General features: G+C 39.5%; 1 protein-coding gene across 1 annotated transcript in view; it reads left to right on the top strand.

Moving 5' to 3' along the window:
- The window catches only part of otogl (otogelin-like), a 167,884-nt gene that overhangs the window by 13,475 nt on the left and 135,145 nt on the right, over nt 1-19,264 (top strand). Inside the window, exons 3-13 of the mRNA XM_063059518.1 lie at nt 351-449; nt 774-928; nt 1,018-1,139; nt 3,840-4,045; nt 5,876-6,003; nt 7,836-7,942; nt 8,059-8,165; nt 10,521-10,646; nt 13,415-13,523; nt 13,774-13,820; nt 14,309-14,454. Coding sequence (XP_062915588.1) covers nt 351-449; nt 774-928; nt 1,018-1,139; nt 3,840-4,045; nt 5,876-6,003; nt 7,836-7,942; nt 8,059-8,165; nt 10,521-10,646; nt 13,415-13,523; nt 13,774-13,820; nt 14,309-14,454 — 1,352 coding nt within the window. The remainder of the gene's footprint in view (nt 1-350; nt 450-773; nt 929-1,017; nt 1,140-3,839; nt 4,046-5,875; nt 6,004-7,835; nt 7,943-8,058; nt 8,166-10,520; nt 10,647-13,414; nt 13,524-13,773; nt 13,821-14,308; nt 14,455-19,264) is intronic.

Here is a 19,264-nt window from a genome sequence, read left to right as displayed (position 1 = left end):
ATTTTATAGTCTTATGGTATCATGGAATTGCTAATTTTAACTCAGAAACTCATACATTTGTGTTAACCAACCTATTAAAGGATATGAACATATTTTTAATTATGGAGTTTTGTTACATCAGCCATTTCTTCATTAGATCGCAGAAAGGGCAGATGGCCAAGTCCTGAACTATGTTCCTGGCATTTTCCGAAAGAGTGCTTGGTTTCTCCTTACATAGATGCTATTTGAATTGCCAAACTCTTTAAACACTTTCTTAAAAACAGTTAAAATAATTTGAGATGTTATATTGTACCTAATTTTTTGGTATTTTTGACCATTTCTGCAAAACCTACAACTCTTTGCACTTCCAGGTGTTTGTTCACGTGATTGTCTCAATGGTGGCTTTTGCAGTGGGGCTGATACATGTGACTGCACTGAGCGCCAGGCCAATGGAAGTCGTTGTCAGACAGGTCAGTGCAGAGTATACTTTGCAGAAAAGCCAGAATTTTTACAATTTCTATGAAACACAAGTAAGTCTCCTTTAATTACAATATTCTGTTCTAATTCTTCATGCCAGTTATAATAGTGTCAAGTTGTTTTATATATAAAATACAGGATTTATGCTATTTACCTGTATATTTAATGAGTGCATCTGAATTAACTATTTGAACTCGGGCAAGTTTTTCACTCCATGAAGTAAAAGATTGCATAAATCAGACAACTGGGGCAGAATTCCCTTTTCAGCCACAGCCAAATTTGCTTATAATCAAACTTTTCAATTTGTGTTTCCTTAGTTCCAAATCTTGGAGAAGACAGAGAAGGAATATGCAAGTCCTGGGGCCAATATCATTTTGAAACTTTCGATGGTGTCTATTTTTATTTTCCCGGGGAATGCTCATATATTCTTGCAAAAGACTGTAGGACAACAGAGCCTCAGTATATGGTGGAGGTATGATGTATGTGAGTCTATTGAACAAATACTTGCATATCTTGTCACATAGTTCCGTTTATCCTATTGTTTTGCTTCCTTTTATTCAGATACACAACAATGCAGAGTGCACATCTTCACATTACTCTTGCTCCAGGACTTTAAGCTTATTTTTTCCAAATGAAGAAGAAATAACTATTCTTGGTCATTCAGTTACAAAAGGAAGAACCAGGTACCCTTCTTACAAAAGCATATCTCTTTGAGGAAAAATAAATTTCTGCTGTACAAATATGGAATAAAATAAAACTGCAAATACACTCAACGTGACCATATTGTATGCTATAAATTGGTAAAGAAGGGAAATTTCCTCTTCTGAAATACATTGTCCAAAGATCAAGGGTCAGTTTTCTGAATATTTGTCCAGTAACTTGGCCACTTAAAGAAAATCAGAGAGGCTGCAGATGCTGGAAATCCAAAACAACACACACAAAATGCTAGAGGAACTCCGTAGACCAGGCAGCATCTATGGAAACAAATAAACAGTCAACGTTTTGGGCTGAGAACCTTCGTCAGGACTCTTACTCTTTCCAGAAATGCTTTTAGTCCTGTTGAGTGTTTTTCCAGAATCTTTTGTTTTCATAACTTAACCACTTGTGTTACTATGACCCATTCCACGCTTTGTGGAATGTCAAGGGAAAGTTAAGGAGCCACTTGGCTTTTCGTTTTGTTTGCTATGATCTTCTGTTTAGAAGTACATTCATTTATTGGAGTCTTTGAAAGGACTGTAGTCCCATTTACCAGGCAGAGGTCTATTGTGATCTGCTAAAATGGTATGACTTGGCATTCCACTTCTATTTGTGCTTTTGAAACCATTTTTGTCTCGTCTTTGGTGAGAGATACAAGTCATAGTCATACTTTATTGATCCCGGGGGAAATTGGTTTTCGTTACAGTTGCACCATAAATAAGGAAATAATAATAAACCATAAATAATTAAATGGTGATATGTAAATTATGCCAGGAAATAAGTCCAGGACCAGCCTATTGGCTCAGGGTGCCTGACCCTCCAAGGGAGGAGTTGTAAAGTTTGATGGCCACAGGCAGGAATGACTTCCTATGACGCTCTGTGCTGCATCTCGGTGGAATGAGTCTCTGGCTGAATGTACTCCTGTGCCCACCCAGTACATTATGTAGTGGATGGGAGACATTGTCCAAGATGGCATGCAACTTGAACAGCATCCTCTTTTCAGACACCACCGTGAGAGAGTCCAGTTCCATCCCCACAACATCACTGACCTTATGAATGAGCTTGTAGATTCTGTTAGTGTCTGCTACCTCAGCCTGCTGCCCCAGCACACACTTTGGGCCCAACATTAAGGGAATTTCCTCTATCTTACATGGAAAGTGTCATTTGTACTTACGGCATTACAGAATAATGGACTGATAGAAAGGCTATGAAGATAAATATTTCACGGGTAATGTTGTCTCACTGAGTATTATGTTACAGTGGATCAGGTTATTTGAAATTTATTTCACTATTTGATGTTATGTTGATTTAGGTTAGTTTTGAAAATATTTGTTTAACTTCAGTAATGGTAGAGTAGCCTTGTGCTATAATATTAATTGAACTTAAAAATGTTGTAACATACAGTACTGTGCAAAAGTCTTAGGCACATATATATAGCTAAGATGCTAAGACTATAGTACTGTAGTAATTTTGTGTATTGTAATGTGTTGCTGCCACAAAAAGAAACAAATTTCATGACATATGTGAGTGATAATAAACCTGATTCTGAAATGTGTCTCTATGCGAACGGATAAGGGAAGGAGTAGGAAGCACTGCAGAATTATTCTGTAAATGATCAATAAACTAATTGTATGGAATCAAATAACTTTGCTTGGTGTCTTTGGGCTGGGTGTGTCTGTAACCGTGCCAACCCCTGTCCCTGGCATTCCTTCTCTGCCACCTGTCCCACAGCTCTCCTGCACTCTACCCTTGCCATTCCCAACGTCCTTTGCTCCCACCAGATTTCCAAACTCGGTCTCCACTCCATGTTGACAAATATAGTACCGTGCAAAAGTCTTAAGTACTCTAGCTATATTCGTATACGTGGCTAAGACTTTTGCACAGGACTGTAGTTGCTGAGAAATTCTATCTTGGGAGCTTAGTCTCCTCTCTCTTCCCTCCAATCCCTTATTCTGTTAGCCTCCTTTTGTAACACCCTTCTTGTCTTTGCTCCCAAACATTTAGCCCTACTGCTCCCATCTCCAGTCTTGTTACCTTTCCTCATGTTTGGATCAGACAGAAGCTCCAACAGACCATAATATTGTGGTTTTGCTTAACTATGCCAGCTGATCCATTAATGTCGTACTTTGTCCCGTCAATATATACTGAGTTTCAGAGGGCAGGAAATTTGATCCAAAAATTCAGTTATCATTCATCCTGTTCCAAAAAAAGAGCACTGAGGCCACAGAAATTATATCTCATTAAGGAATAAATATGTTAGTCTAGGATTTAACAGCTTTGGTTCTCACCATCATTTGTAGCTTTTATATAACTTCAAGGATTTTTATCATTGCAAGCATCCTGAATGACTTCCATATTCTCAGGATTAAAGTTCTTCATACTGTACGTGAGCCACACTGACAATCTAATATTTATGATGCTATTAATAGACCTTAATTATTCATCATTTGGAGATTGATCACTTGGATACAGGGACATAGATTGCTCATCAATTGGATGTGATATCAACCTGTTACAGTAGGCAGATATCTGGTGATACAGCAATCAGTGATTGGATAATTCATCATATAGATAAAAAGAAGAGGATTTTAGTAAATGTGACTTTACACAAATTAAGAATTTTCTAATTCCATTAGTCACCAAAATTAATTAGCATTATTATTTATTTACCGTTGCCTTTCTTTCAGATTGCCCTTGCCTCAGACGATTGGGCATGCATTCTTTGAGCGCCTGGCTGATTACATACTTGTTAAGACAACATTTGGATTTTCCTTGGCATGGGATGGGCTCTCTGGTGTTTATATCAAGCTTACAGAGGAACACATTGGCAAACCCTGTGGTCTATGTGGTAATTACAATGGAGATATGTCTGATGATCTCAACACAAGCTATAGTAAGTATTCCTTGCTGGTTATGTTTTCCTTTTCTTAAAACCCACACTCCATCCACAGTCTCTTCACAGAAGATAAACATTAAACATGTGATTGCTCTTAAGTGGCTTCTAAGAAATTTGCAGAAGCAGAGGATTTGAAATTTAAACAAATTTTTAATCTTCATTCCTTGTGGTTTTGTTTTGCCAAAATAAAATATGGCTAGAACAACTAGTAAATACTTTATTTCTGCATTGAAGCAGAGCATATCCCAATGGAAGGACTAAGGTTTTGATCTCGGGATATGAGAAAAATGCAGGAGAATACCTGTGTTCTCAACCTGGATTGTCAAGATCAGGCATCAAAAATGACATTTCATCCAACATTAATAGAAACAGTGGTTCCCAACCTGGTGTTCACGGACCCCACGGTTAATGGTAAGGGTCCATGGCATAAAAGAAGGTTGGGAACCCCTGAATAGAAAAGTTATTTTTTTCAAGGTATTCAACTCTCTGATTGTGTAAGCCCATTAAAAATAGTTTGAATCATAATATAACTGAATTAGAACATTGTGAGATTGACTGTTCATAAAATGTGTTGGCTTTGAGAGCAGCACAATGAAAAACTTCTAAATCTTCACTTCGTTCTTACTGTAAACCCGTATCTCAGATTTCTAGTAATGCGTCCGTATAAGTAATCAAAAGTGATCACAGGCAGTGTAGAAATAGCAATCTCATTCAAGTGTCATGCAGCATACTGTTTAAATTTAGATATGAACAAGTGTAATATTAAATGGATCACTTGGCAGGTGAATTAGAAACATGTTCTTAAGTCTGTGCTTAGCAGAACAGTTAGAATCAAGCTGCAGGGATCTGGAAGAAAGATATTCTATTCGTATCAGGCCTTAACAACCTCTGACCATCTCAATCCATCACAGGAATTGAAGCAGTTAGGATGTCATCAATGTCATAAAATGGGGAAATGTGAGTCAAAAATTTCTGTCCAAGGATAATGAGATGTATGTCCAGGTTACCTATTTTAGATAAACATTTGGATGAATAACAAAGGAATAGCCTTGCTTGTCTTTGAGATATGTCTGGGAATTTCTGTGCCTGGTCTGCTGAGAGGTTTGATAAGATCAAGGATAATAGTCTGAATATCTAACATATAACTTACCTTTTTGAATGTAGATATACTCAAAGATGAAACTAATGCAAAGGCAGTCTATCTGGTGTGGCATTGAACAATATGCCTTATATAAATATCCATTTTATTTTTGCATTATAGATTTATTTGAAGATAGAGATATTTGATTTAATGTCACTTGTGTATTTGCAGTGCTTTTTAAGTTTATATAAGTTTAGGTGTTGGTGGCAAATTAAATAACCTTGTCATATGCAAACTAGGTTCTATAGAGTTCATAAAGTCATGCGATTTTATCAATGGCTAGAGTACTGTGAGTATATTGGCAAGAAAGTTTGGATAGGTACAGGGATGGTAGGGGTATGGCGGGCTATGGTCCCGGTGCAGGTTGATGGGAGTAGGCAGCTTAAATGGTTCGGCACGGACTAGAAGGGCTGAAATGCCTGCTTTTTTGCTGTACTTTTCTATAAGTCTATGACTCTAAATGTTTATATTTAGTATTTTTCTGCTCACTAGCCCTTTGCTTGTGATGGTTTGTATGTTGTTTTCTGATTTATTAGCACTGATTTATTTTGTGTCTATGACATTTTCTTACAGAAGTTAGGACTTGGGTGGAAGTGAGTATGTATGAATTTTTGCAGTGATCCTTCAGACAATAAAATGGAATATATTGTATTAACCTCATGATGATACACCTATTGTTTCTACAGGTATGCTGACTGAGGATATTGCAGTCTTTGGAAACAGCTGGATGTCACAATCTCCTTTTGATTCCCCATGTGAATCTGTTCCATTTGATTTCCCTAGCCCATGCCGGTATAAAGGAGCAACAATTAATGTTAGTGCATTCTGAATTACTTTTACAAATGTTAAGGACCTCTGCAATCCTGAAAATTATAATACTGCATTGAAATGTTGTACCTAAATACTGAAATGTCTTCTGTACTAGAATTATCCATGATTCCATAGCTTATGGTTCAATTCCGGCATTGGGTTCAAATAATACACTGGGGTTTCTATTATAGAAAGAACATTGTACGTTATTTATGAGATTAATATAGATCTACTGGGATGACACAGATATAGAAAGCTAGAATTCTGAATAGACTCAAGTATCACATTAAATCTATTGTAACAGAAAGGGTCAGAGTTAATTTGATAGGCACTGATTTTTGTTTGAGGGTCAAACCTTCTGCTTTGGAAAATGGATCAAAGTAAATTTTATTATCAAAGTACATATAAACCACCATATACAATCCTGAGATTCATTTTCTTGTGGGAATACTCAATAAATCTATAGAATGATAACCATAACAGAATCAATGAAAAGACTGCCCAGTGAGGGTGTTCAACCAGAGTGCAGAAGACAACAAAGTGAGTAAATAAAAAAGGAAGACATAGTAATAATAATAAATAAATAAGCAATAAATATCAAACTTGAGATTAAGAGCCCTTGAAAGCGAGTCCACTGATTGTGAGAACATTTCAATGATGGGACAAGTGAAGTTATCCCCTTTTGTTCAAGAGCCTGATGGTTGAGGAGTAGTAACTCTTCCTGAACCTGGTGGTGTGAGTCCTGAAGTTCTTGTACTTTCTTCCTGATGGCAGCAGTGAGCAGAGAGCATCGCCTGGGTGGTGGGGGTCTCTGACGATAGATGCTACTTCCCCGCAACAGCATTTCATGTAGACGTGCTCATTGGTTGGGAGAGCTTTACCCATGATAGATGGGGCTGTTTCCACTACTTTTTGTCAGATTGTTGATTCAATATCAGGCTGTGATGCAACCAGTCAATATACTCTCCACTATACATCTATAGAAGCTATTCAGCTCTTTGAATAGTTTCTACATGGAATTAGATTACATACAGACTGATTTATCTGAAATTCACTCATACCATTGTTTTACAAAGGTATATCAATTTTTATAGTGAAATTGCAATTAACTCAATTGACCTTAGTCGGCCGGTGGTGTAGTAGCGTCCACGCTGTATTTCGGGGCGAGTGGATCCCGGGTTCGAAGCTGGCCAGCTCTTTGCTTGCTTTCTATCCATACTGGGTTGAGCGTTGAGGCAGCAACTCGGTCTCGTAAAAAGCAGACAAAATGCTGAAGAAATGGCAAGGTTGTCACCCGATGCACCACAAGGTGCAGAATGGAACAACATCGACGATTGACCTTGGCTCTGATTTTAATATTATGCATTCAGAGCATGATGCCTGCCTAGCAAGCCAACGGGGCACTAAATGACAAAGTAATGCTCTCGATGTCATTAGTTTAAGATTGAATTACCAAATGGGAATGTTTTAATCTTATTAAAATAAAGTTAAAAAGTGTGAGGAAGACACACACACAAGAAATTCTGCAGACCCTGTAAATCCAAAGCAACACATAATATGCTGGAGGAACTCAGCAGGTCGAGCAGCATCGATGGAAATGAATAAAGAGTTGAGGTTTCGGGCCGAGACCCTTCTTCATTACTCTGTAAGAAAGTATAAGGAAGAATTTAGCACTGCATGCTGATTTGCTTTGCATTTTACAACTGACAGTTGCAGCCTAATCATAGTTGACTTGTCAACTAGGTGTACATGATTATAACCTTTATTCCTGTACAAATGTTTTGGAAAAATAATGCAGAATAATTGTTCAATGTGATTCTTTTCAATTTAATTCAGGATATCATTGCAAAATGTGAAGTTCTGCTGGGTTTCCCTTTTTTTACTTGTCGTGAAAATGTTCAGCCTAATTCATATGTCACCAGTTGTATTAATGATCTGTGCGAGTAAGTAATCAAAGTGTAACTAAATTTATTATGGTTAATTGAATAAAAATGTTACATGTGCAAGCTAATATACTAAGTTGATGCGTGTTGAGGAGGTTTACTGTTCCTTTGAACAGGGTGGATGATACTGAAACTCATTGTCGTGCGTTAAAGGAGTATGCCAGGGCATGTTCTCATGCAGGCTACCCCATCGCAGACTGGAGAAATGATTTTCCTGCTTGTAGTAAGTTAATTTTATTGTTTTACATACAATTGCATTTGACTTTTAAACTATGTTTCTATAATATGGGTGCCAGGTGGAGATATGTCTCTACCAAAGGAGGTGTAAGATGTTCCTTCCCTCTACTAGCCTGCCAGTCACCTTTGGGCAAGGTGAAACACCTGTTTAGCCCCTCCAAACTAGGACTTCTCATTGAACCAGCTGCTCATATGACCATCCACCACCTGCTCTCATGGCTTAATATGATCAGGGCAACACGAAGCCATGGGAGCAGGAGGTGGATGGTCATATGAGCATTTGGTGCATATCACAAGTCCTGATTATGTGACCACTGACGCCAGGCAGACAATCTCTGAAGATGCAAACACGAGGAATTCTGCAGATGCTGGAAATTCAAGCAACACACATCAAAGTTGCTGGTGAACGCAGCAGGCCAGGCAGCCCATCCCTCCCCACTGATCTCCCTCCTGGCACTTATCCTTGTAAGCGGAACAAGTGCTACACATGCCCTTACACTTCCTCCCTTACCACCATTCAGGGCCCCAGACAGTCCTTCCAGGTGAGGCGACACTTCACCTGTGAGTCGGCTGGGGTGATATACTGCATCCGGTGCTCCCGATGTGGCCTTTTATATATTGGTGAGACCCGACGCAGACTGGGAGACCGCTTTGCTGAACCCCTTCGCTCTGTCCGCCAGAGAAAGCAGGATCTCCCAGTGGCCACACATTTTAATTCCACATCCCATTCCCATTCTGACATGTCTAGCCACGGCCTCCTCTACTGTAAAGATGAAGCCACACTCAGGTTGGAGGAACAACACCTTATATTCCGTCTGGGTAGCCTCCAACCTGATGGTATGAACACTGACTTCTCTCACTTCCGCTAATGCCCCACCTCCCCCTCGTACCCCATCCGTTATTTATATACACACATTCTTTCTCTCTCTCTCCTTTTTCTCCCTCTGTCCCTCTGACTATACCCCTTGCCCATCCTCTGGGCTTTCCCCCCCTCCCCCTTTTCCTTCTCCCTGGGTCTCCTGTCCTATGATCCTCTCGTATCCCTTTTGCCTATCACCTGTCCAGCTCTTGGCTCCATCCCTCCCCCTCCTGTCTTCTCCTATCATTTTGGATCTCCCCCTCCCCCTCCCACTTTCAAATCCCTTACTCACTCTTCCTTCAGTTAGTCCTGACGAAGGGTCTCAGCCCGAAACGTCGACTGTACCTCTTCCTAGAGATGTTGCCTGGCCTGCTGCATTCACCAGCAACTTTGATTAATCTCTGAAGAGTATTGGTAATGGCGCTGGTCACCCACCTTGTAAAGACACTGCCCAGAGGAAGGCACTGACAAACTGCTTCTGTAGAATTTGTCAAGAACAAACATGGTGAGAGACCATGATTGCCCATGTCATAGGACACGGCATGTAGTGATGATGATGATATAATATTATCTCTCAGTGAACATTCCAGAAAAATACAGAGCAAGCAAAGTTTTTTTTGCATTATATGTAAATCAAGTAGATTTTGTTTGATCATTTAATGCAGTACAGAGGTTAATCACTTGAGACATGTAGCAGCACTTCCTTGGATATGCTTTCGTTGTGGGGGAGCGTGTTGTCAGTCTGTGGGAATGGTCAGACTTAATTTTGTGGGGTTTGTGGCACTCCATGAAAAAATGTAGCACAACACTTTCCAGTAACTGTGATGCAGTTTCAATTCCTGCTGCTGCTTGTAAGGAGTTTGCCAAGTAACGGTGAAGATTTGATTTGCAGTTTTAGTGTTGTAGTGTATACTGTCCTCTCTGTACCCTTGTATATGGACAAAATATGATATAGTAGGATATGGGTGCCTGCTTGGTAACAACATCACAATAACTTAGCAATGTAATATAATGTTTAGATCAGTCTATAACAAGAGCTTGAAAAATGAACTTCCTCAGGTGTATGTCCATTTTGTTTCATGGCATTTTTGAATATTTTATGAATGTGATCTACTATTGTAACAGTATTAGAAATCCTTTTCTTTCCAAACTTAGAGCATGATATTGTCTTGTTACTTGAAGAGTGGGAAACAGATTTACAAAATAACACTATTTTCTGTAGTGATATTGTCTATCGTAAAGTTTGATGAATATTTCATCCAGGTAGAATATATTTCTATAATGAAGAGAAAATTTAGAAAAACCATGTACCATTTTAATTGCAATACTGTGACTCATAGCTGACAGGATGTAATTTTTGCACCGATGATGTATGTAATGTCAGCATAAGGCATTGCATCATCCTCTGCATGTTATCAATTTTTATTTTCTATAAATTATGCTGCATCAAAACTTTTGTGTTGGATCTTTACTTTATTCCAGTTGATCAGTGTGAAGATAGTTTTGTTCATCGTGACTGTATTAGCTGTTGTCCACCAACTTGTACATTTGAAAAGGAGTGCTTGGGGAGCAGTTTACACTGCCTCGATGGATGTTACTGCCCTGATGGTAAGGACACTCCCTTTTCAAAAATGTCAACTAAAAAAAAAGTCTCTGTTTTTCACTGTCGTGAGCAATCCCTGACCAAGAGTGACAGCACCTTACTAGTATTGAATCTGGGAGAGAGACACTTTGATGTAGCTTGATTTTCTGTTTTCCTTTGCATAATTTTGCTGCTCTCCAAGTTCATTGAAAAGCCGAGATAAACTCACCATAAGAGAAGTTATGAGACAAAATTCAGATTGGCAGTGTAATACAATATTTATATCAGCTAATTGTATTTATTTCTTTTAGTTTTTGCATGTCACTGAAAATGCAGCATTAGTTACTTGGTGTCAGTAATTCAGTTGCTTCATCACCACCAGAAAGAAACTGTAGATTTGATTTAAGTGCACTTTAGGCCATTAATACCACTCTATATGTTCAAATATGTGATCAATCCAAGCATGAATATTTAAAGAGTTAAAAATACACAGAGGTTTCCAGATTTTCCAGTAAATCGGATTGATCCGTTTTGCGGGTTATTTGGTCAAAATCAGCACAAAGTTCCAACCACGTTCAAATTGAATTAAACTGCCCTCAGAATGGATTATGTTCTCAGAATGACCAACGTGCTATTGGGAACTTCTGACTTTTGAACTGGACGAAGAACCTATCGAGCTCTGCTTTAATTATAATTAAATGACTTTCTCCACAACCATTTGCGGCAATGAATTCCACAGATTTGCCGCCTCCTGACCAAAGATATTCTCTCTTATCTCTGTTCTAAATGGACATCCCTCTATTCTGAGGATCTGCCCTCTGGTGGTCCTAGACTCACCCACTATAGGAAACATCCTCTACACATCCACACTGTCCGGGCCTTTCAATGTATGATGGGTTTCAATTAGATGACCCCTCATTTATTTTAAACTCCAGTGAGTACAGGCCCAGAGTCATAAAACATTCCTCGCATGTCAACCCTTTCATTCCCAGAATAATTTTCATGAACCTCCTCTGGAATTTCTCCAATGCCCGCACGTCTTTTAGTAGATAAGGGGCCCAAAACTGCTCACAGTACTCCAAGTGCAGTCTGACCAATGCCTTATAAAGTTTTACCCTCACATCTTTGACTTGTATACTAGACCTCTTGAAATGAATGCTAACATTGTAATTGCCTTCTTTACCACCGACTCAACCTGCAAGTTAACCTTTGAGGAATCCTGAAAAGGACTAGCAAGTCCACTTGCATCTCTGATTTTTGTTTCTCCAGTTAGAAAATAGTTTATGCCTTTATTACTTATATCAAAATGCATGATTATACATTTCCCTACACCATATTCCATTTGCCAGTTTGCCCATCCTCCAAATCTGTCCAAGTCCTTCTGCAGACTCTCCACTTCTTCAATACTACCTGCCCCTCCAACTATCTTTCCATCATCTGTAAACTTGGTCACAAAACCTTTAATTCTATCATCCAAATTATTGACATATAAGGTGAAAAGAAATGGTCCCAATACCGACCCCTACAGAACACATACTTGTCACCAACAGCCAACCTGAATAGGCTCCCTTTATTCTGACTCTTTGCCTCCTGCCAATCAGCCAATCTTCTATCCATACTAGTATCTTTCCTGTAGTGCCATGGCAGACATCCCACCCTGCAAAAACTCATTTCAGGGAGGTAGCACCATTAATTTGCGGGAGACTTCCAGGAGAGGTGAGATGTCTGCAATAGAGTAGCTCCTTAGCAGCTAGCCCCAGCTAGTTTAAAACTTTAGCTATGATAATGAACGAATGACACCTGTTAAACTCACCTCAACATGTCTTTTACAGTCTTAACCCACCATGGGCAATAGAAAAGTCACTGTTGCAAACAGTGCAGCGAGCAACACTGTCATTATTTTGACCCCTATTAGGCAGGGGTACACTTTAGTGTAGTCCGGGGTGACGTACGTTTTATATTTTCATTTTTTTTGGAACACTCTGCCATGGCGTGCTCGTGCGCTCTCTCTCTCTCGTGGTCTCTCGCGCTCTCGCTATCTTTCTCTCTCGCGCGCTCTCTCTCCCTCGCTCGCGTGGTCTCGCTTGCTTTCTCTCTCACTTGCTTGCTCTCGCGCTCGCGGGCTTTCGCTTGCTTTATCTCTCGTGTGCTTTCGCTTGCTTTATCTCTTGCACTCTCGCTTGCTTTCTCTTGCTCGCTCGCTCTCAAAAAAAATTGATTTCCGTGATATTGTATATAACTTGCGAGCATCAGGGAGCCACTATTCATATGCGGGAGACTCCCAGAACTTCTGGGAGAGGTGGGAGGTCTGCCATGGGTTCTTACCTTGTAAGCAGCCTCATATGCAGCACCTTGTCAAAGGCTTTCTGAAATCCAAGTAAACAACATCCTCTGACTCTCCTTTGCCTTATCTGCCCATTATTTCCTGAAAGGTATCAGGCAAGATTTCCCCTTAAGGAAACCATGCTAACTTTGACCTGCTTTATCATACACTTCCAAGTACCCTGAAACCATAAACTTAATAATGGACTCCAACATCTTCTGAACCACTGAAGACAGGCTATCTGGCTTGTAATTTCCTGCCCCCCTCCCTTCTTAACAAGTAGAGTGACATTTGCAATATTCCAGTTCTGCAGAATGGTTCCAGAATCTAGTGTTTCTTGAAAGATCATTATAAATGCTTGCACAATCTCTTCAGCACATGGAAGTTCCCGCAGATTTTGCAATTGTGTCCATGGCATCAAATTAAGGCAATAAGTAATTATTTTGTTTGTTCTTTTCTAATTTTGTTTAGGACTTGTCCTGGAGAATGGAACGTGTATATCAGTATCTAATTGTCCATGTGTATTCCATGGCATAGTCTATCCTATTGGATCGCATTTACAAGAGGGTTGCAATATGTGGTATGTTACTGCATAGAGGACTGACATACTGATGTAAAATATATTTTGAGGAATGGTAAAAATGAAAAATTACAACATGGTTCTTCCTTTGTATCAACTTTTCTATTGATTTATGCTTAATTGTTTTTAAGGTCATTAAATATTTTTTCTCTATATTTATTAAAGTAAATCATGAAATTCTTGTGTACATTTATATATTTTAATCATATATAATCATTAAATGTTCACAAAACTTGTTTAATATTTACAGTGTTTGCAGAGGTGGCGTTTGGAATTGTACAGACAGTGATTGCCCAGGTAACATGCTGCCTGTGACATAATATGTTTGATTATCTTCTAACATGTTGACAAAACATTCCACTTAGAATAAGTTACCAAATTGTCTAATCAGGTGGATTAATAATGAACAATAAAATTAAACTATCTTATCAAATCTGATATTGAAGGAAAGTTATTTTTCTTAAGTATTGGTTTGGTTTCTTAGTAGCACTCCCATCACTCCAGAAGTTGATCATGTCATTTCTGCTAACAATCCAGAGCAATAATAAGGAACTGCTTCTTTGGGATTGAATATTAAACCAAAAAGCTGTGGAATAGTTGAAGTAAAGGCTTCAGTTGTGTTTGTGTTTTGGTGGTCTTCCTGGAGAAAGTCAGATTCTTGTCTACTTATCAGGATATGATTCATTCAAATTATTCATTAGTTGTAAGATACTTCGGAGTAGCTCGAGGATATGAAAGACTTGAAATTCCAAATTGAGAATGTAACAAACACTCCTTTCTTCCAGCTGAATGCTCAGTCACAGGAGACATGCATTTTACCACCTTTGATGGTCGGATTTTTACATTTCTTGGCACTTGTCAGTACATCTTTGCAAAGAGCCACAGAAGTAACCAGTTCACTGTGGCACTGCAAAATACACCTTGTAGTCAGGTAACACAATATTTTTTTTACATGATTGAAAAGTTTTAAACATAGTGTTAAAAATTCTTGTAATATTGAAATTCCTTCTGTCTTCTTTCCTACCTTTACTGTAGGAAATACGAGAGTACAATTGTGCTATGTAAAATGAACACTAACAAGTCAGGTAGTTATTATATGTTTTGCAATGAAGTCTTCGGTTTCACAAAAGTACTTTGTAATCTGGTCAGTTGCTAACTTCCAAGACACCAAAGCTGTCATCTATTTCAAATAACTTTAAACTGAATTAATTTGTAGTTAAATAACTTGAGCTGTTGGCTCAGGATGACCATATTTCTAAATATACTTTTGTTGGCATGAATGTTTTTGAAACCTTTGGGCAGGAAATTAAAACATTCCAAGCAAACTAAGAATGTAGCATTTCATGAATACTTTGAAAAAAAAAACATCTGGTTGGTTAATATCTAGGAGTAAGAGGGAATTCATTTCTACTCTCTCTTAATGCTGAGATCATCTTTTGTAGTCGTGACGACATTCAAAAGTAAGGGAGCAGAAGAGAGTAAGAAATTGATGTGGCCTGTCCGCACTAGCCAACGCCTCAAATGGCTTTTCAGTTTTCTCTTGAGATTTTCCATTTCTCCTGCTCACATTGGCTTCGGGCAGTCGTTTTGACAAACCCACCAAAAGGAATATAAGCAGCTAAAGGCAGGCCATATGATGTTGCATAGGATTCAGACCTGAAGATAACTTGCTGGAATGAAACTTGATGACAGTAATTAACATATATAGTACTTACTTACTTACTGCTTTTTACAGCACTGGTGTTTAGGGCAGCAATGAAGGTCCTCCATCTCTGGCGGTGTTCATGACTTCTTTCATCATTCCAATAGCTTTCTCTCGGTTTTCGCTACTGTCAGTCATTCAAGTCCCGAGTGGAGACTTAGAATACAGTCGCACTCAGATGTAGATTCATTGCTGTTTCTGGGACAATTTTGGTTGACCAGTCGCGGTTGTTAGCCCTGAGTTGAACCCCCGCACCTAGAGGAGTGGTAGACCTCTCTTGGTCTGTCCTCTACCCTTTGACCTTTTTGACATGGGTGATCCTACCAAGAGCCAGAGCATAAAGCCCTGACTCCAGCCAGCATAGCTCTCTGGGTCATTGAAGCACACAAGCCTCCAAACCACGGCAAGGTTGTGGTCTTCTTGGAAAAACGTACGCAGCAGCATAGCGGTTAGCACAATGCTTTATAACACCTGATATAAAATCAGGGTTCAATTCCTGCCAGTTGGTGTAAGGAGTTTGTACGTACTTCCTATGATTGCATGCGTTTTCTTTGAGTGCCCTGGTTTCCTCCCACATTCCAAAGATGCACAGGTTAGTATTAGTAAATTGTAGGCATGCTTTGTTGGCTCTAGAAGTCTGGCAACACTTGTGGGCTGCAGAGGACAATCGTTGCTGGTTTGATTTGATGCAAATGACACACTTACTTTATGTTTTGATGTACTTGTGACAAATAAAAATAATATATCTTGAGAGGTGCAGCTAGAAGGATACAGCATAAATCCTTTGGTATGGGAGAACAATGGTACGACCACACAGTTATTGGTATAAAATAAATATCTAGACAATGGAAACAATTCAGCCTACTGACCTCCAACAAAAGGTTTTTGAGGTATACGGTCAGTTGAACAATTTGTGATGGTTCTGAAGAAAAGAGAGCTCAAGAAAGATAATGGGGTGCTTTGATGGCTCTGGGCCTGTACTCACTGCTGTTTAAAGGTGGGTTACTCATTCTAGGTCAATTAGCATTTGATCTGCTTTTGTAGCTCTGGACTTATAAGACCATTAGATACAGGAGCAGAATTAGGCCGTTTGGTTCATCGAGTCTGCTTTGCCATTTCATCATGGCTGATCTTCCTCTCAGCCCCAGTCTCCTGCCTTCTGCCTCTATCCCTTCATGCCCTGACTAATCAATATACCAACCTCTACCTAAATATACCCAATGACTTGGCCTCTGTAACCACCTGTGGCAACAAATTTCGCAGATTCACCACTCTATGGCTAAAGGAATCCCTTCTTGGGTAGTGATGAGTTGTTGAACAACAGGACAGTTGGAATATTTTTCTAGCACAAGTACTCTCTAGCGCTCATTGTTTACTTGAAATCTGGAACACTCTTTCCCAGAAAGCTATTGAAGCAAAATCACTTGAAAACTCGTACAGTGATTTCATTTCAGTCATTTTCACTTTAAACTGCTGTTCTCTTGGCTAAAGGCTCAAAATTTGACTTTCTGAAGTTGAATGATTCTATTGTTTTCATTTACAATATGAAGCTTAAACTGCAAGGGTGCCAAATCTGCTCTGCTCCATCATCTCCTACTTGTTACTCAATATGAGACCTAATACCTCCACTTTCACATAGGCCCTTTGACTCATTGCTCCGGTAACAATGCATTATTGTGTCCATGACCATGCCTCTCTGTTGCACCTACTTCCCAGTTTATTCTGGTAAATTGAAGTCACCAATATCAACTGCAAAATTCATGCACTCTGCAAAGCTCATTGCTTTCCCTGTTGTGATGAAAATGTCATAGTCATAGAAAAGTACAACACAGAATCAGGTCCTTCGGCCCATCTAGTCCATGCTGAAACCATTTAAACTGCCTACTCCCATTGACCTGCATCGGGACAATAGCCCTCCATAACCCTACCAACCATGTTGGTATCCACTTAACGTTTCACTTAAACGTTGAAATCGAGCTTCCATGCACTACTTGTGCTGGCAGTTCATTCCACACTCTCATGACCTTCTGAGTGAAGAAGATTCCACTCATATTCCCCTTAAACTTTTCACCTTTCACCCTTAACCCATGACCTCTGGTTGTAGTCCCACTCAACCTCAATGGAAAAAGCCTGCTTGAATTTACCTTATCTGTACGCCTCACAATTTTGTATACCTCTATCAAATTTCCCCTCAATCTTTTACATCCTGAGGAATAAACTCCTAACCTATTCAATCTTTCCTTATAACTCAGGTCCACCAGACCTGGCAACATCCTTGTAAATTTTCTTTGCACTCTTTCAACCTTACTTGTATCTTTCCTGCAGGTAGGTGACCAAAACTGCATGCAATACTCCAAATTAAGCCTCACCAATGCCTTCTACAACTTCTACATGACATCCCATCTCCTGTATTTATGTACTTTGATTTATGAAGGTCAATGTGCCAAAAGCCTTCTTTACGACCCTATCTACTTGTTATGTAACTTTCAACAAATGATGTATCTATATTCCCAGATCCCTTTGTTCTACTGCACTTCTCAGTGCCAAACCTTTCACTGTGTAAGTCTTACCATGGTTGGTCCCACTGAAGTGCAAAACCTCGCACTTGTCTGCATTAAATTCCAACTGACATTTTTCAGCCCATTCTTCCAGCTGATCCAGATCCCTCTGCAAGCTATGATAGCCTTCCTCACTGTCCACTACACCCCAAACCTTGGTGTCATCCACAAATTTGTGGAACTAGTTAACCACATTATCATCCAGATCATTCATATAGATTACAAACAACAACGAAGCCAGCACTAATCCCTGTGGCACTCCACTAGTCACAGGCCTCCAATCAGAGAAGCAACCCTCTACTACCACTCTCTGGCTTCTCCCACCAAGCCAATGTCCAATCCAATTTACTACCTCATCTTAAATGCTGAGTAACAGAACCTTTTTGACCAACCTCCCATGCAGGACCTTGTCAAATGCCTCGCTGAAGTGTATGTAGACAACATCTACTGCCTTGCCTTCAGAAACTTTCCTGGTAACGTCCTTGGAAAACTCAATAAGATTGGTTAGACCTGACGTACCACACACAAAGCCGTGCTGCCTGTCCTTAATCAGTCCATATCTATCCAAATACTGAAATATCTGGTCCTTTACAATATCTTCCAATAACTTTCCCACAACTGATGTCAGACTCACCACCCTATAATTTTCTGGTTTCTGCTTAGAGCCTTTCTTCAACATTGATTACCCTCCAACCCTCTGGTAAACCTCCTGTCGCTGAAGATGATTTAAATATTTCTGCTAAGTCTCCGGCATTGCCTCCTATAAGGTCCAAGGGAATACCTTGTCTGGCCCTGGGGATTTATCCACCCTGATTTGTCTCCGGACAGCAAACACCTCCTCCTCTGTAATCTGTATCGGGTCCATGGAGTTGCTGCCGCTTTGCATCACCTCTATAGACTTTGTGTCCGTCTCCTGAGTAAATGCAGATGCAAAAAATTTATTTAAGGTCTTTCCTATCTCTTTTGACTCCACACATGGATTACCATTCTGATCTTTCAGAGGGCCAATTCTTCCCTTGCAATCCTTTTTATCTTAACTTATCTGCAGAATTTCTTAAGTGTTCTCTTGCCTTTCTTATACTCCATAAACACCTCATTTGCTCCCACCTGCCTATACCTGTTATGCATCTCCCTTTTTTTCTTAACCAGGGCCTCAATATCTCTTGAAAATCAAGGTTCCCTACACTTTTTATCTTTATCTTTTGTCCTGACAGGCACCTGCAAGCTTTGTATTCTCAACATTTCACTTTTGAAGGCCTCCCACTTACCAAGTACGTCTTTGGCAGAAAACAGCCTGTACCTATCCATACTTGCCAGATCCTTTCTTATACCATCAAAACTGGCCTTTCTCCAATTTGGAATCTCAATCCATGGATCAGACCTATCTTTTTGCATATTTACTTTGAAACTCATGGCATTGTGATCACAAAGTGTTACCCTACACAAATTCTGTCACCTGCTCTGTCTCTTTCCTAACAGCA

Source organism: Mobula hypostoma, chromosome 9 (assembly GCF_963921235.1).
Source record: "Mobula hypostoma chromosome 9, sMobHyp1.1, whole genome shotgun sequence".
Taxonomy (NCBI): Eukaryota; Metazoa; Chordata; class Chondrichthyes; order Myliobatiformes; family Myliobatidae; genus Mobula; species Mobula hypostoma.
This window is presented reverse-complemented; position numbering and strand designations above follow the sequence as displayed.